General features: G+C 40.4%; 1 protein-coding gene across 2 annotated transcripts in view; it reads right to left on the bottom strand.

The window, feature by feature from the left end:
- Positions 1-707: 707 nt before the first annotated feature.
- Positions 708-18,643, bottom strand: part of fam222b (family with sequence similarity 222 member B) — a 28,402-nt gene continuing 10,466 nt past the window's right edge. The window contains exons 1-3 of one of the 2 annotated variants that reach the window (XM_031896672.1): positions 15,269-15,293; positions 13,218-13,345; positions 708-10,385 (exon numbers count right to left, since the gene is read on the bottom strand). In XM_031896672.1, the coding sequence (XP_031752532.1) occupies positions 8,539-10,385; positions 13,218-13,299 (1,929 nt within the window). In that variant the 5' untranslated portion in view covers positions 13,300-13,345; positions 15,269-15,293 and the 3' untranslated portion in view covers positions 708-8,538. Of the gene's footprint in view, positions 10,386-13,217; positions 13,346-15,268; positions 15,294-18,643 lie in introns of those variants that run through there. The other variant, XM_002937603.5, reaches the window with a different exon arrangement.

Below are 18,643 nucleotides of genomic sequence, written 5' to 3'. Positions count from 1 at the left end.
GAATGCAACTTAGTAGAAGAACCTGGGAAATGTCTCAAGCAACACTAGGAGAGGAGGTAGTGTTTTGGGAGATGGCCACATGCGTATCTTATCTTTCACATTGCTTAGTTTAAAAGCATGGCATGATATATCAGCTAACTTAAATAGCAGCCCTTATAGGGCTTTATATGTCCAACATTTACAATGTCAAACAATTATCCTATTAACTGTAAGATGCCATGTGGCCATAGCAGTAATTATCACCCACACCCAATGAATGCAATACATTTCCTCACTGATACTTTTCTTGCTAATAGGGAGATACTAACACCATGCTAGTTGCTGGTTATAATATCTAGATCAGGAAATATATATTCAGTTGATATGTCAACCTATCTGACCATTATGTTGTAGGTGTATGTAGGAGGGCATGGCTATCCGTACCCCATTCTCACTCTAGTCAGACTTCAGGCTAAACCACCAACCTCATAGGGGGTTTTGAGAGACAAAAGAAGGATTTGTTTAGACACCATTTCCCCAACAAATTTGTGTGCACTCACAACCAAATGCCATGCTGTCAGCACACAGATAACACTGAGCACAGCATCACTTATCTTAATGAAATCACAAATAAATCAATTACACAGCAGGGAGGGGAAAAAACCTGATTAGAATTATAAAAAAAAAAACTAAGAAAAGCTGTTCAATGAAAACAGACACACACCATATAATAGGTTCACCTCAGCATCATGTCATGAAGACAGGCGGCGAGGATCCCAAGGTTTTATTAGAAGGCGGATCATATTTGGATGGTAAATTACAGCTTACAGGATCCAACAGAGCAGGATTATCACTTTAAAAGTCAGGGTCCAGGCAAGGGATGGAATGGAGGAGGGAAGAAACCTTGGCTTCAAGGAGGTAACATGTTCAGGAAATATTGCATGACATGAAAAGCCTCAGTTTCACTTCTATTTTCCAGCTCTGGAAACAGTGACTAGTTATGACACAGAAGAGTTAGAAATAATAAATTAGAACTTCATTTTGCTGTTATTTGGCAGAACATAGGCATGTGTACATTTGTGTTTCTTTTAAATATAAGGCAACACCAGCCAGCACAAGTTTAGCTCACAGTTTCCTACTGTGCTATTATAGATGTTCTACCATTAGACAAGGAGGAAGCAGCAACGGCAGCCTTCACTCACAGGAGAGGATTCAGAACATCTTCCAATATGCTATTTATTAAATAAGAAGCCCATATTGCTTTCTGCAATACTGGAATCTGAAATCAAATTAAAAACGGCTAATCTTCAAAAAGAACAAAATAAAATTTCATCTTCCAGATCCAAACACCTGAAAATAACCCCCAAAAATACTCTAAGTTTCCCCCAACTATTTTTTTTTTTTTCATTTAGTTTTTAACCACCAGGACTGCCATTCAAACTCTTATCTATAAAAAAAAAAAAATTCTCATAATTTTGCTTTATCATTATTGTTTTGAGCTGTCTACACATGCTGTAAAAAAAAAACACAAGTTTTGTGGACCAGCCTTTTTTCAGTTTAAAATAACATCCTCCCCGCAAATTGTGCAAAACTTTGGAATTATAAATATGGATGGTATGGACTAAGTGGTGGAAAAAAAAAAATAACTACAAGTAATAGGATACCTTATCTGGAAACCCATTATCCAGAAAGCTCTGAATTACAGGAAGGCTATCTCCCACAGATTGCAGTTTAAACTAATTATTTTTTTGTGTGTGTGTGTGTGTTACTATTACAGAGCAAAAGTAAATGTTTTGTACTCAATGGCAAGAAAGCTGCATGAATCCATATTGGTGGCAAAACAATTCTGTTGGGTTTAATTCATGTTTAAATGGTTCTTAGCAGACTAAAGGTGGCCATGGGTGGATCTTTCCCAATATGCCCTCCTTGGGGTGGGTGATGTTGGACTGGGTCAAGCAAATGGATCACATTGCTGGGATAGGGGCTGTTGGGACTAAGACCACATGAACGGGCTGATGTGTTCCTTGTTCCAACAGGATTTTTAATGCCGCCCAATAGAAATCTAGATGAGCAAGCAGGCCCACCTGCGGGCCCCAAACACGGACCAATAAGCCACCAACTCAGACCATCAGCAGCTTTTATTTGCCTGTGTATAGCTATTACCAGATCCTTTATCAGGGAATCCCCAGATGCCAAGCTTTCTGGATAACAGATCCTATGCCTCTACTTTTTCATTAACCTCTAAAATCACTCACGATAGAGATCTGAACACTTGTACATAAGAAGCTATGAATTCTAGCTCGAATTACCAAGAGAGAACATAAATATAAAGAAACACTGCATGGAGTAAAGCAACAGCAGATATTTCAAATATTTTTTGCAATTACATTTTCTCCATCTAATCTAAATTTTAATCCATCTAAGCTTTTTTGGTCCTGTAAGTAGGGATGCACTAAAACCAGAAATTTTGAATTCAGGCAAATCCTCCACAAGAGATTTGGTGGAAAACCAAACTCTAAAATTTGCACAAGCAAAATAAGAAATACAAATGGTTGCAATCTATTATTCAGAGTGTTTAAAGTCAAATGACTTCAAGGGTTCAGATGGGGTTTGGCCAGTTGCCGGATTTGGTGCATCCCTACCGAGAAATCAGTGTTGAGGTGCAGAGCAGTTGGTGCATGAAAGAAGTGCCTTTTAGCAGCAATTTGGTGACAATGAAATGTTTAATAAATACAGGTAAGACTGGAGCAGCAACAACCTGATTTTTATGTATGGAATGGATTAAGGAGCAGAGAAGAGAGCAATACTTTCCCTGTTCAAGGTAATGAGATTTAGGTGCAAACATATCATATCCAGTAGTGTTGCTTTATTCCACAACCTAAAAGGCAACCCCTTGATATTCAGCAATAGCATTTGTGTTTGTGTGTGTAGCTTGTCGGGGGGGGGGCAGATTAAACTGAAAATAGCAGGTCAGCAAAACAGAAACATTAGAAGAGGCAAATACTTAAGGCTTCATTTGTCTTTTTCAGGAGGTTGGTGAAGGGCGCAGCCAGTTCTGGCAGTGGGTCCATTCATACATACCTACTCCAACCCACACTAACAAGCAACATTCATACAGAAATATTACACTTAGTTACAGTAGTATAGCATTAACTTTTAGCCAGTGTACATAGAAAGTGTTACATTTTTCAATTAACATTCAATCTCAAACATTGTTGTGATCATTATAGTCATTTCTTTTTCAATGGGTAACACATTGCAACATGTCGCAGGAGAGCGAGATTACAGCACAAACTCATAGGGACGCAGTAAGTGTTCTCTTAGGGCCTCCCAGCAGAACGGGAAGAATGAACTGTTAGCACTGAGACAGCCAAAGGCCTAGCACCACTTTGATGCTCTATTTTAGAGGGTCATAAAGCCCATCATGAGTTGGGCATAATATTGTGTTTAGACGGTAAAAAAGGTGATTTAAAGTATTAAATAACACTGAAAAATCAGCATTAGCTCCTTTCAGCATAATTTAATATTTTTAATGTTTCTCCCCCCACCCAGAACCTTGTTTTAAGGTGAACCTCAACAGAAGATGAATAGCTTAGGGGGAAAACAAATGACAAAGAAATACTAAGTCTTGTATACAGGTTTTTTTTTTTTCTTTTTTTAACAAAACCACAACTTTTACAGTTGATCTATAAATATATACAAACATCTTTTCACAGTAGAAAAAGTCAGCTATCTAAACCCCAATGGTACGAAGTGAAACCCTTTGGTTGCCGTGGGGTAGAAGCTAGAATTCAGCACTTCACAGTGTATCTCACAAGGTCATTTAGCTTTACATGAGCACAAGATTGTGTAATCGTTAAAGTAGATCACAAAAAATTCAGTGTAAACAATAAGTAGTGTGTGTGGGACCTGTTTGTTATGAAGGGCCATGGCACACTAGATGCTGATCTAGGCAAAAAGCCTAGAACTGCTGGTAACCACCTCCTATTATTGTAGACAGTCCTCTGAAACATAGGCCCTGTACTAGGCATTTATTATTATACACCTATAAGAAGATCATACACCCCTGGGAAGGCTGGGGGCCTAAAAAATTTCTGTGGCCCACATGACTTCGGTCAGTTAGCTCACACCTATAGAAACCACAATCTTAGATAACACTAGAGCCAACAGACTCATTTGCCAACCCTGGGCAAGCAGTACACCAGGGCAACCAATCAGCGATTGCCTTTGTACAGCCAGCTGCAAGTAAACCAGTGAAAGCAAATATCTGACTGGTTGCCATGAGCTAATAGCCAGGGTTAGCTCTTTATACTCCGTGTACTACAACCGGTATACACAAACATCACGATGCAACATTTTCAGTGATCACCAAGGGAATTAAACCATTTTACTGGTACGTAGTAAAAGGGATATTTATAAAGCTGTTTCGCATGAATTCAGTGACATCCATCACATATCATCGGCATTTATAAAAGACTCATTTTTATCATGCCAGACAGATATAAAACAAGGCCATTATTTTACACCATTTAAGGCCTGGTGTAGCCTATTAATGTCAAGGGGACAAATATAGGCTGCAAATGGTGAAAAGTAATGGCACTTTAATGCAGCTTTTTTTCCCAAAGCTAATAACTTTATAACAATATTGCACAGCTTTATAAATACTTTTTTATGAGTACCATGGCATTAAAAGTGGTAGCCCATAGTGTGCCAATACCCGGAATTATCCAATGAAACCCATAAACAAATAATCCAGGAGACAAGGCGTGCAAAAACAAGCCAGTACATAAAGGCATAGAACATGTAATAGAAAATACTATGTTGAAGTTCCTCTCACAAATATGTGCATTTCCCTACGCAAAAGGATAATTATATCATAGCAAAGTGAGCCTGCAAATCCATGGCCCAGGTATTTACAACACTGCAGTATATTGGAAAACCAATGCCAAATAAACCTGGCAGTGCCCTTTACAATGCATGGGGCAAGTAGGTAACTAGCAACTAGTTAAGTCTCTCTACTGGCATTCTCTAACCTTAAAAGGAGTTGTACACCTTTGAGTTAACGTTTAGCATGTGTTTAGACAGTTTTCAATTGGTCTTCATTTTTTAATTGTTGCTTTTTTTTGTACTGCAGCTCTCCAGCTAAAAATTTCCTCAGCTATCTGGTTGCTAGGGTCTAAATGACCTTAGCAAGCAAGGAGTTGTTTCAAAGAGAGACTACTATATGAATAACAGAGGGCCTGAATTTAAAAAAAAAAAAAGTTATAAAAATTAAACAATAAAACTGTAGCCTCACAGAGCAATAACTGCAAGGAGTCTGAACTAAAAAAACATGGAGACCAATTGAAACATTCTATAACATACTAAAAGTTAACTTAAAAAAGGTGAGCCACCCCTATAAAGCCTTTATACCTGTGTATTCCATGCAACATCTAAAAGTTCTAGGTGTTTTGGTTATGAGAGTTTAAAGTCCAAACACCAAGTGTGTCATGGCCCTAAAGAGGTGTAACAATGTACTTATGTTGAATGTAAATAGATTTGCAGTCTGTTAAAAAGGCAGCCTTTGATACTCCTTGTTTTATAGAAGCCACAACGCTGACCAAGGGATGCAGCAGCGCTAAAAGAGACCTACATTAGCAGTAGTCAATAAAAATTTGATTTCATAAATGAATGTGCTTAATAACTTCCCGCACATCATTCCTGGTTGTCCCTTATTAAAGGATGTAGGAAAAAGCAATGCTGATATCTAGAGTTCAGCATCCACAGGACGTGGGAACACAAATTCTGAGAGGTTGTGCTATTTATATTGCTGGGTCAGAGGCTGAAGCGGTTTGGAAATCTAATTTCTCATGAATCCTAATGGCTACTTTGCACTCCGCAGTATGTATGTTACCTGAGTCTCCTTATCTGTTCTGAAAGTTGAGGTTAAGCACGTTGCCCTTCCTCATGATATATGTTAGGCATATACGGTGGGAAATGTATTAAGCAGTGGTACCTAACACTGTCCTCAGATAGGATTAAAAACGCTGTATTTTATATATTGTCAAAAAAGAATTAAAATGGAGGAATTAGCCAGCAATTTATAGCAGAGAAAACAACCTTTGGCACTGTTATTGCTGCAGAACTACCCAATGCCCAACTCCCAATGCCACCCCTGCCAAAAGGTGGCTGGGAGACTGGCTGCAGAAGCTGCTGGAGTGCTAAAGGATATAGTAAAGCCTTTAAGAGAGAAAGGAAGGGGTGGTGGGGGGGGAAAAAAAAAAAAGTAAAATCACTATAAATAAAAAAAGGTAACTTATATTAACTGCATCAGTTACTGAAGAAATGCTAAGAGCTTCTCATGCAACACTTAGCTACAGATTACCCTTTGGAATAACAGGCAAGGTTGCCTACAGGTTAAGGCACAGGTAGCTACAACCAGCAGTGTCATGGACATGTGGGGAAATGCTATTATAGTACCAGAACCAGTTTCAGAGGGGCGGGGCACAGACATGACCCAGTGTGGTTATGGTGGATGACAGTAAAAGGGGTAGCTTCATAAAAACACGCTTTGCCCATCACAGTTTTGTTTAAAAAGATTAAAAAAAAAAAAAAAAAAAAAAAAATGTCCCTATGGGAAACCCAACTGCAGAGAGTTTCTGGCCAATTACACATATAGGGGATAAAATCACACAAATGGGTTGTGTGTGTGTATGAACCAGTGATAAAGCATAAATGTGCCTGATACAACTGCCTTTGTGTAAGCATGGAATGGATGATACCGGTGCTATGGCACAACAACTGCTTGTGCGACTTACTGCTCAGGGGAGAAATAACGTAGCAATACAGGAATGACCATGTTAACTGACAAGGCCGTGCTTATAAGTGATACTGCCAAGGACAAATAAGTATAGCCTAATGACTTTTTGGTCAGGATAGATCATGCTGAGTAATGCACATTTGGATGGAATGTGTTTATTCTGGAACAGCAGCCAACTCCGTAATTATGCCCCATAAATTTGTTTAGTCTAAATTGAAATTTTGCATATTAAAATTTCAGTGCAAGTATCCTTCAAGAAAAGTTCTAGGATCAAACAAATGGAGAAGGGTGGGTTGTAACGAATGCCTTAATTCCAAACCGATATGGAATTTATAAACCCCACCTGTTCACCAGTAGCAGATTGGATCCAAAAGGGGTGTGGGGCAGGGGGACGACAAAAATAGGGCCATCAAGGTTTAGAAACAGAACAACCCCTGATCTTAATGGCAACTGGACAATTTAACAAAAATGCTTAAAAATGTTCTTTGTTTCCTTCCACATAATTCTGTCTGCCATTTTAAAAAGCAAACTACTGGGCAGGGTTTCCTTAAGCAGCAATCTGGCTGTTAAAACAATCACTTCTTGACCATTAGTTGTATAATTGTTGGGAAGGGGGATCAGGAGAAAAATGGGAATGTCTAAGGGCATTTGCATGTACTTTAAAAAGCGATCTTATGAACACTGAAACTCAAGAAATATTAAACGCTGTCCAAGGAATAACATATTAAAGGACTGTTGCACACAAGGCATTTTAAATTGTGGCAGCAAATAATCCGCTGCTACATGACCCAGATTGCTACCTACCCCCAGAATGGAAAGCCCTACAGGTCCCGAAGCACCCACCCGTAGCAGATTGCACCGCAATAAAGCTTTCCCACGCTAGTGGCTGTTGTGGTTTGACCCACAATATGCTGTGTGTGTGCGCACAACTAGAGATACTGGTTATTTTCCCCGGGAAAACAAAAGCATTTAGTGACAAACAAATCATCTTTTATAAAGAGAAAACCCCCAGGAAATCAGGGGCTAATAAATTCCATATTAAAAAAAAAAAATCAGTATTGCTTAAAAAGAGGAGGGCTGAGCTGCATAAGTCCCTGGACTCTAAAATCTAACAATATACATAATTAACAGTCACTTTCCCTCAGTTTGTATGTATTCAGTAACTTTCCTGATGCATTTAGGAGTAAAAATGGTAGGTTACAACAAATATGGTTAAATACAGTGTCTATTCTCAAAAGCCACACACTTACCATAAAAGAAGCCCTTACAGGTACTGATGCCCTCTGGTGAACAACCTTTCGAGACCTTTAAGCATCAGAATTCCCTGACAAGGCAGAAAATGATGACCTCTTACAACTTTTAAAGGACATCAAGACCAAGAGAGAATATATATATATATATAGATATAACACTTTGGAGGGCTTAGTGTTCCCACATTAAAACAAAGCAGCATGGTAAAGCCCTTCAGTGCTTGGAGCCAGTATAGAATTGCAAGGCAACACAATACAGCCTGTTCAGCTACTGACAAGGTTTATATAAAAAAAAAAACCTAAATCAAAAATAGACCACACACAACCCTTAAAATAAAAACCCTGATAAATGGAGCAAATTTATATTAGCAACTATAAGCTTTGATGGCATCTTATAGCCACGTTAGCATATAATGATCACAACAATTTTGCCAATTGAAAAGGATAAAAGAGCCTTACTAATCATTCAAATGAAGACTAAACCCTCTTAGTTGCAAAAGTGACAGTAGCCTATCTATACCCTGGATGCTGAACATGAATGTTTCGGCTATCCGCTGGTTCTGGGGCTCGGCTCATTGGGGGTCTCTGAACCTTTCCAATCGAGGCCATGCTCTGATCTCGGAAGCAAGACTGCTGAAAGTCCCCTCCACTCAAGTAATCCATGGTCTGCATCACGTTGTTCTGGCTGGAAGACCCACCCCCTATAGCTCTATAGTGAGTCCCCCCAGCACAATCTAAGGATCCACCTGCTGACTGCCCCCCATGAAAAGGCATGGCAAGATCTTGTGATCCCATGCTGTCACTGTTTGGGGTCGGCAGAATGTTATTCCATAGTGGCTGGAAATAGTGTCCATTTGTGTATGGCAAAGGACCTGGCAATCCATTCACAGGAGGAGATGGGGTAGGTTTCTCAATAGGGGGTTTCAGGCCAAAAGACTGGTTCATGCACAGTTCTTGTGAGTAAGATGAAGCCTTGCCAGGAAAGACTTGGGCGCTAATTTCCCTCTGGCTTGGTTTCCCAGGCTGTACACCAGTTTCTCCACACATCTGTTGCAAATGTGCCAGCTGGTGCTGGTTCCAGCCCATGGGTTTTAGATCACCAGGGTATGAAGTAGGCACTCTGCTCATGTTTACCATAGGGATGTTCCCAGAGGTTGCAGAGGAAATAGCAGCAGCAGCAGCAGAATGGTCTACAGATGTTCCAACACAGGAAGGCATGGGAATGCTATGAGTTGAGACCCTAGTGCTTGCATTGATAAGCAGGTTACGACTGATAGGACTGGGGTTGGCAATCTGCCCCTCACACACAGAAGTTGTGCCTATGCCAGCCCTGGCTTGACAAAATTGGTTTATCTGGTGCACAATACTACCTAGGTCAGGTGGTCTGTTCTGCTGTAGGGTGGCAGCCATAGAAAGGGGGATGGTTGAGGTAGACACTGTCACATTCGGAGGTGCATCTGCATCTGGCATCTTTCGGGCTCCGTGTAAACCTGGCTGCAGTAGGGTGTTGGCAGGGTGGGGGAGAGCCTGATGTGAAATTCCAGTAGCATGCTGTAGAGAATTCTGTTGGGGCATACTCTGGGAATGTTGTGACCCCATATTTTGAGGGCGCTGCAACCCTTGTGTATGCTGCAGAGCCTGAGACATATTCTGAGCGTGCTGCAAGGTCTGGTTTATCGTCTGTTGGTGCTGCAGATTTTGTGGAATACTCTGCTGACGTTGTGTTTGGGGTAGACCCTGCCCATGATGCAGTGTCTGTGGCTGTGGTATGCTTTGCGTGTGCTGCAGTGTCTGTGGTTGAGGGATGCTCTGTGTATTTTGCAGACCCTGAGAATGCTGCAGCCCCTGAGGCAGGCCCTGTGGGTGCTGCAAAGTTGAAGGGTGCTGCAGACCAGGTGGCATGCTCTGAGAATGTGTCAATGTCTGTTGTTGCTGCTGCATGCTCTGTGCATGCTGCAGGGCCTGAGCATGCTGCAGGGCTTGCTGGGGGCGCGTAAGCCCTTGAGGATGGTTTAAAGTGCTAGGTGCAACGTATGGAGCCGAGGGAGGATTCATCATAGACTCTGGCAAGAGGCGAGCTCGGGTGCCGTCAAAGTCCTTTAAAACACCTTTAGCTGGGGACTTAACAATAGCCAGCAGTCCTGTCTTTGTGCTGACCTGCAAAGGATAAGGACTGTACCGCTGGCCTGATGTATCGAGTCCGTTAACAGTCCTACGGATGTGTTTCCGCTGGGGAACTTTAACGCTGTTTGGGAAGATTTTTATTGTCAAAGGATTATTGGCAACCTTCTTAGCATAAGCATCCAATTCTGCTGGAGTAGGATGCTGAGCAGATCTCATCTTCTGTGTAGTATCCCCTGCCAGAGAGAAAGCAAAGATATTTAGTACGAAATGGAGCTTTAAAAGCACAGTACATCAATACAAATATAAGTGTTAAAAGCACTGCTAATACAACCCATACAGACAATCTACAGCCAACCAGATGTTCTGAATGAGAACTTAAGATTAGAGGAGTTACAAACACATTTGTTCTAACAATGGGTTATTTAAACACTGATCAACTTCTAGCATGTCCCAAAATATTTTGCTAGGGGTAAATCACACTAAAAGCTGTAGTCAAACAATATCAGTGCTGGATTCTAAAAGCAACATTACAGACAGAGAACTGATGCAGGCTGACTAATGCAGGGCTGGCAAGCAGATTGTATTCAAAGGAAAATGCCCTTGTACTACGTTTGGGCAGCTTTAAATAAGAGGGGGGAGAAGACCACTAGAATATATACTAACTGGCCACTTAAGGGCAAAGACACATGGGGCACTTAGCCGCTGTGACTTTTTAAAGAGTCGTGACGACTAACTTGCGTAGCAAAGACTCGTGAGCGTTTAGTCACATCGATTTCTATTCTACCCTATGTCAGAAAAGACGCTGAGGAGATCAGTCGCAGAGACTTAATTAAAAGTCACAGCGACTAATTGCCCCGTGTGTCTTCGCCCTAAAAGTATACTTAAGGTGTCCATACACGGGCCTATAAAAGCTGCCAGACTGACCTGACAAGTAGGGATTTTAAAATAAAAGGCTTTTAAATCCTTTAAATTAGTAACTCTGTCCTTTTTGTGAACCGTTTCAGTTGCATTCTGAATGTATACAATTCATTGATTTACTAATTAGTATAATAGAATATGCTACACAGCTCACAGTAATTACAGCGATTACTCACACATACAGGTCCTTTTCAAAAAATTAGCATATTGTGATAAAGTTCATTATTTTCTGTAATGTACTGATAAACCTTAGACTTTCATATATTTTAGATTCATTACACACAACTGAAGTAGTTCAAGCCTTTTCTTGTTTTAATATTGATGATTGTGGCATACAGCTCATGAAAACCCAAAATTCCTATCTCAAAAAATTAGCATATTTCATCCGCCCAATAAAAGAAAAGTGTTTTTAATACAAAAAAAGTCAACCTTCAAATAATTATGTTCAGTTATGCACTCAATACTTGGTCGGGAATCCTTTTGCAGAAATGACTGCTTCAATGTGGCGTGGCATGGAGGCAATCAGCCTGTGGCACTGCTCAGGTGTTATGGAGGCCCAGGATGCTTCAATAGCGGCCTTAAGCTCATCCAGAGTGTTGGGTCTTGTGTCTCTCAACTTTCTCTTCACAATATCCCACAGATTCTCTATGGGGTTCAGGTCAGGAGAGTTGGCAGGCCAATTGAGCACAGTAATACCATGGTCAGTAAACCATTTACCAGTGGTTTTGGCACTGTGAGCAGGTGCCAGGTCATGCTGAAAAATGAAATCTTCATCTCCATAAAGCTTTTCAGCAGATGGAAGCATGAAGTGCTCCAAAATCTCCTGATAGCTAGCTGCATTGACCCTGCCCTTGATAAAACACAGTGGACCAACACCAGCAGCTGACATGGCACCCCAGACCATCACTGACTGTGGGTACTTGACACTGGACTTCAGGCATTTTGGCATTTCCCTCTCCCCAGTCTTCCTCCAGACTCTGGCACCTTGATTTCCGAATGACATACTTTGGACTACTGAGCAACAGTCCAGTGCTGCTTCTCTGTAGCCCAGGTCAGGCGCTTCTGCCGCTGTTTCTGGTTCAAAAGTGGCTTGACCTGGGGAATGCAGCACCTGTAGCCCATTTCCTGCACACGCCTGTACACGGTGGCTCTGGATGTTTCTACTCCAGACTCAGTCCACTGCTTCTGCAGGTCCCCCAAGGTCAGGAATCGGTCCTTCTCCACAATCTTCCTCAGGGCCCAGTCACCTCTTCTCGTTGTGCAGCGTTTTCTGCCACACTTTTTCCTTCCCACAGACTTCCCACTGAGGTGCCTTGATACAGCACTCTGGGAACAGCCTATTTGTTCAGAAATTTCTTTTTGTGTCTTACCCTCTTGCTTGAGGGTGTCAATCATGGCCTTCTGGACAGCAGTCAGGTCGGCAGTCTTACCCATGATTGCGGTTTTGAGTAATGAACCAGGCTGGGAGTTTTTAAAAGCCTCAGGAATCTTTTGCAGGTTTTTAGAGTTAATTTGTTGATTCAGATGATTAGGTTAATAGCTCGTTTAGAGAACCTTTTCATGATATGCTAATTTTTTGAGATAGGAATTTTGGGTTTTCATGAGCTGTATGCCACAATCATCAATATTAAAACAAGAAAAGGCTTGAACTACTTCAGTTGTGTGTAATGAATCTAAAATATATGAAAGTCTAATGTTTATCAGTACATTACAGAAAATAATGAACTTTATCACAATATGCTAATTTTTTGAAAAGGACCTGTATATCTTAGGATTTGAAATTTCTCTTATCCCAACTGACTTGGCCATTTCCACACAGTGCTCATAAGGATTCTGAGCTGGAGTTACAGTAATTTTTTAGCAAAATTCCCCCCTTTCCTTCCTACTTTTATGACAATGTCATGCAAGGTTGTTTTTGGTTTGGAATCGAGCCTGAGGATTGCTCCCAACCACAGACAAACATTCACTGGACAATAAGCAGTTGTTTATGGTAGCAAGTATGTTTTGTCAAGAATTAGACACATTCTCGTGCAGCTGCATCTCCAGCAGTGCAGTTGGAAACCTACTGCCTATGATGATCTACCATAGACAGCACAATTCACATACAAAATTAGCTTTTCTTAGCAGACCCCATTGGCTATACTTACATTTCTGAAGTCCAGTGTTCATCTGCGGGTGAGAAAGAAGCTGAAAAGAGAGGTCACCTGGTCCTGGCAGACAGGCCAGCATGGCAGACTGGCACTAACACCACATGGGGATCCCACTCCTTCTTGCACTGTAGGATAGCAAGAGGCAGGTAACATTTTATTAAGCTACTTTGTAATGACAGATAACACAATACATTTTTATTTTGGAAGATTTCTCTATGCACAATCACAGTGGTGGACTGAGGTACAGATATGGGATCTGTTATCCAGAATGCTTGGGACCTGGGGTCTTATGGATAAGGGATCTTTCCAAAGTTTGGATCTGCATGTTTTAAGTTTACGTAAAACAATTTAAACATTAAATAAACCCAATAGGATTGTTTTCCATCCAATACGGATTAATTATATTCTAGTTGGGATCAAGTACAAGGTATTGTTTTATTATTACAGAAAAAAAAGAAAATCAATTCTAAAAATTAGAATCATTTGTTTAAAATGGAGCCTATGGGAGATTTTTGTAATTTGAAACTTTCTGGATAACGGGTTTTCAGATCCTATACCTGTACTTTATGCCCACAGAACCCTAGGGACCTTTCGCTGAGCGCCACAGATCCCCTGTATGATGCACTAACCCTCTTCAAATGCTAGTAGCTACCGACCCCCAATGGTTACTTTGCCCAATTTCCTCCCCCCGCTAGTGCTAGTTAAGTCCTGCTGCTTGAGAAATAGGTGAGGAGCCATGGCCAGAAAGATTTTTCCAAAATCCTGCTGGGCCAGTCCAACCCTGTATGACCAGAATAGAACAGAATGAGGAGAGGGTTACTCTTAAACTTTGTCCAGAAATTGTCCTGAGCACTTTCACAGTAAAGTACCAGTACCAATACAAAACCAATGAAAACAAAAGCATAATTCTAAGCAAACTATTACGTTAAAAAAAAATAAAAAATATAAAAAAAAAAAATGTACATTTACAAATGTAATTGCTATTAAAAGCAATATTTGTCTATCCCCACCTCTGCTCTGTTTGCAGCTGGCCATTGTATAAAATGGAAAAAACAGCAGTCTGCTCCCCTCCAGCCATAACTCCAATTCCCAAAATGGCTTGCATTTTTTTGTGACTTGTAAGGCTTAAACTGGCCTAACATGCATTCGATAATATTCTACTTCATACAATAATGTGCAAGTCCCCTGTTGACTTTAGTGACACGGCTATGTCGTGTTTTTACAATAAAACTGAATTCCTTTTTCTTTGGGAGGAATGTGGGTGATCAGGTGAGCAGTTACTAACCACATTATAGCCACACAGATATAGCCAAGGCTTGCCATTATACACATCTTACAGTTAAGGAAGTAGTGAAAGCTAAAATGACATCTGGAAATCAATCCCCACCCGCAATATACTAATAATCTGCTTACTCTAACTTTCTAAGCCATTATTAATGAACGTAAAAAAAGTGCTCTACACTTAAATCAATGCTACTGAACTAACTTACTCTTCCTGTGAACTTCTGTCACATCATATATTTTTATTTAGGAAAAATAAATGAAAAATAAATTTATGTGGAATGAATGAGTGTCAGAAATGTTTGAGAGTGAAGTGTATGACTAGACCCATAAGGTGATAATTGTTTTTAATAATAAAAAATGCAGCTAACCAGCATGCTAAGGTGTAATTGGTTAACACTAAATATATAGAAAACCAAGCAGCTCCTTGTACTGCAAGTAAAATATATTTTTACAGCGGAGGAAAAAATTCTGCAACTGAAACCACAAAATCATAATCATCATATTTTACATTGCTTTAACATTTTTTGCAGCTCAACACCTCTCATACAAGTGATTTTAAATGAGGCATTCAAGTGGTGATTTGAAAACACTTCCTCCTACATTAAAACCCCAGAATTTATTTTCTCAGAAGTGACAAAAAAAAAACAAAAAAACACAAACTGAGCATATGGTGTGTTCTCAATAGAACGCTGGGTGGCCTATATAGGATATCTGTAAATTCTACTTTGCTTTAAACAGATTAGAAACTTTGGCATTGTGCTCACTTGGGTGATGTAGAATGGCACAGCTGGAAAGCAGGAACACGTGTTTGAGAGAGATGAGAAGAGGTGAAGATGATAAAAGGAAAGAAGCCAGAAAATGACTACCTGTTGTCACAGACAAGCAACAATGTTCTCTGCCTTGTGGGAACTGGGCTAATTCTGCACAACGCTAAGTACCACTTTGGTACCTGCATTCCTCCCACTGGAAAGGCACAAAAAACCTAAGGAATAAAGGGGATTTTACAGAGTGTGTCGGAAAGCAATAAATTAGCCTGGGCAATTTCCAAAAATAACATCTCTCTGCATTTAGGCAATATCCTCGATATCAGGGAGAACAAGAGCTAAACTGAAACCTGTTTAGGAATGAAGCCTTTAATCACACGCAGAAGCAAAGAAACCAGAACCTATGGCAATTGCCTTTAAAGGGATATAGTCATGATTTTTATGGTATACTTATAATTCTAAATTACACTGTTAACATAGGTAATATTTCACTACCATTTAAAATTACAAATGTATTTTTAGCTGTAATATTGGTGTGTCGGCGCCATCTCAGTGCATTGTGCCCGAGTCTGAGCTTTCAGAAGGAGCCAGTGCTACACGTTAGAACTGCTTTCAGGTAAACTATTGTTTCTCCTACTCCCATATAACTGGAGGAGTCCCAAGCCGGACTTAGACTTCGTACTATTGAGTGCTATTCTGATATCTACTGGGCGCTGCTATCTTGCTCCCTTCCCATTGTTCTGCTGATCGGCTGCTGGGAGGAGGGGGGGTGATATTACTTGCAGAGCAGCAGTAAAGTGTGACTGCAGTTTATTAGGAGCACAGGTCACATGGCTACGGGTGATATAACATTTGAAAGTACTGACCAATGATTATAGGCACCTTAAATTAATAACTTCATTAAGCCGAACCTTTCCTTTCTCTAGTTCAAAAAAAGTTAATACAACTTGGGATAGCTTTACTTCATTTAAACTATATTCAAAGCCATGTGTAAGAACCACTATACATAACATGAAGATGGTCCTAAACACCCCTTTGTCTACAAGGTTACATCCTTTGCCGGCTTCTTGGTGGACATTATAATAGGAGGTATACGGGAGGGGACAAGACACCAACAATGCTCTTTTGTGCAGCGCTCTTTACTTCTTTTATGGTTACTGGCTGTTTTGCATGTAAATCAATGTATATAACAATTTATTGTACAGCGCTGTAGAAATACCTTGGTGCTTTATAGAGACGTGATAATACAGGTATGGGACCTGTTCTCCAGAATGCTTGGGACGCGAGGTTTATGGAAAAAGGGGCCATTCTGCAACATGGATCTCCATCAATTTAAATATTAAAATAAACCTACTAGGTTTGGTGTGCTTCCAATAAGGATTTTTTTATGTCTTAGATGGGATCGAGTTTGTTATTACAGAAAAAACAAAATGTTTAAAAATGTTAAAATAAAATAGAGTCTATGGGAGATGGTGTACACACACACACACAATAAAAGTTCAAATGCCCTGGGTGCTGGCTAAAATGAGGCAATATATGGACAGAGAGCTGCAAACACAAGGACTTAACAATAAGTTAACCACTATAATATTAAATATATATATATATAATATTATAGTGGTTAACTTTATATATATATTCAAATATTGGCAGGCGTTCTTGTGCTCTTTCCTGTTTATTAGTACTTAATGATCTGCAAGTAACAACAAATCCTACTAATAAATAAACAGACCTTGACATAACCAGCCGCATACCTGGTAAGAAAATGCTACGTAATCAACAGCCTTGGCACTGTACATCAGGAATAAAATGCTAATCAGCGATACATTATTGGACGGAAGGCTTCATTTAGACTTTCTTCCCTTATAAAACAAGACCTGCAATTTCTCACAGCCTCATATATGTAGAGTTTTTCAAAGGCTTTCAAGAAGAAATAAAGTCACAATACTGGCTTTCAACCTTCAAAGCTTATCAAGAATACATTAGGAAAGAAGTCCTGTGACCTCACAATTTACAATTCAAACAGGCCTTTCAAAACACCATGAATACAAATGAAGGGAAAGAATTCCACGTGCAAATTTTCCCAGCATCCGCCTATTGGAAATAGCAACTGACAACACAATTCAAGTCTTCTTCTACCTTTTCTCTGCCACAGAATCGAACACTGTGCTGCGGAGACTGAAGGGGTTGTATAGAAAAGGCTCCATTCATTTGTAACTGTTGTGCTTCTTAGTCAAGCCATTTAGAAGGGTTCTTTAATCCATCTGAATGGTTCAGCTCTCTAAGGTCCATTACAGGCTAAGAGATGGTTCCCCAAACACAGTGCATTAAGAGCCTTTACAAACGTTCGGCTTTTCCATTCCTACACCTATAAAAATGGTAATTCCAGATGTATTAGTGCAATATTGACACCTTTAAAAGGATTGCGGCAATAGCAATATAATGAAAGGTTGTACCATTAGGCTTTGTTCAAAGGTCATTCCATTATTTAGATTATAAGATCTACGGGGAAGTTAGCACTTAATCTTGAAAGTAATTGTGTATATATCATTTAAGCTGTAAATGCACTAGCCCCCTGTTGTGGTGTATAATTTTAATGTACAGCACTGTGAATACATGTAAGGCAAAATACTGACATACATCTCCTGCTCTCAGCGGTCAGATATACAATACCCAGGGTACAAAGAGTAAGGGCAGGGTACACGGGGAGATTAGTCGCCGCGACAAATCTCCGTTGACTTGGGCGACTAACCGCCCCGCAATGCCATCCCATCGGCTAGAATGTAAACCCCCAGTGGGATGGCATACGTGGCACCGAAAATTGCCGAAGTTGCCTTAAGAGGAAACTTTGGGCGACTCAGGCAAATCGCAGTGCCGCGTATGCCATCCAACCGGCAATTTACATTCTAGTCTGTGGATGGCACTGCAGGGAGATTAGTTGCCCGCGACAATGGAGATTTATCATGCGGCAACTAATCACCCCGTGTGTCACTGCCCTAAAGATGGCCATGTACATTTGCTCACGTGGCAGGGTCACTAAATAAGCATATCTTCTCCCAATTTCATCCGACTGTACAGCCTATGGTCCAATTAACTGATCATAATGAAGGCCGCGCACAACAGGTTTCTCCAACTTGCCCAATTTTCACCCAGATGTGTTGAGGAGACAGTTGGGCATGTTGCAGACACAGGCGGATAAGCAGCAGACTCAGTCCAGGGGGACCAAATCCGCAGGATAAATCTGACACGTATGGGGTGTTAGAGAATACAGTGCTCAGCCCTGATCTGCTGCATTCTCTGGTTAATACAAGTGACATATTTTGCAAAGGTTTTCACCAATGTTTCAGTTTTTAGGACACGTAAATGCAATACAAG

The sequence above is a fragment of the Xenopus tropicalis genome, chromosome 2 (genome assembly GCF_000004195.4).
Source record: "Xenopus tropicalis strain Nigerian chromosome 2, UCB_Xtro_10.0, whole genome shotgun sequence".
NCBI classification, from domain to species: Eukaryota; Metazoa; Chordata; class Amphibia; order Anura; family Pipidae; genus Xenopus; species Xenopus tropicalis.
This window is presented reverse-complemented; position numbering and strand designations above follow the sequence as displayed.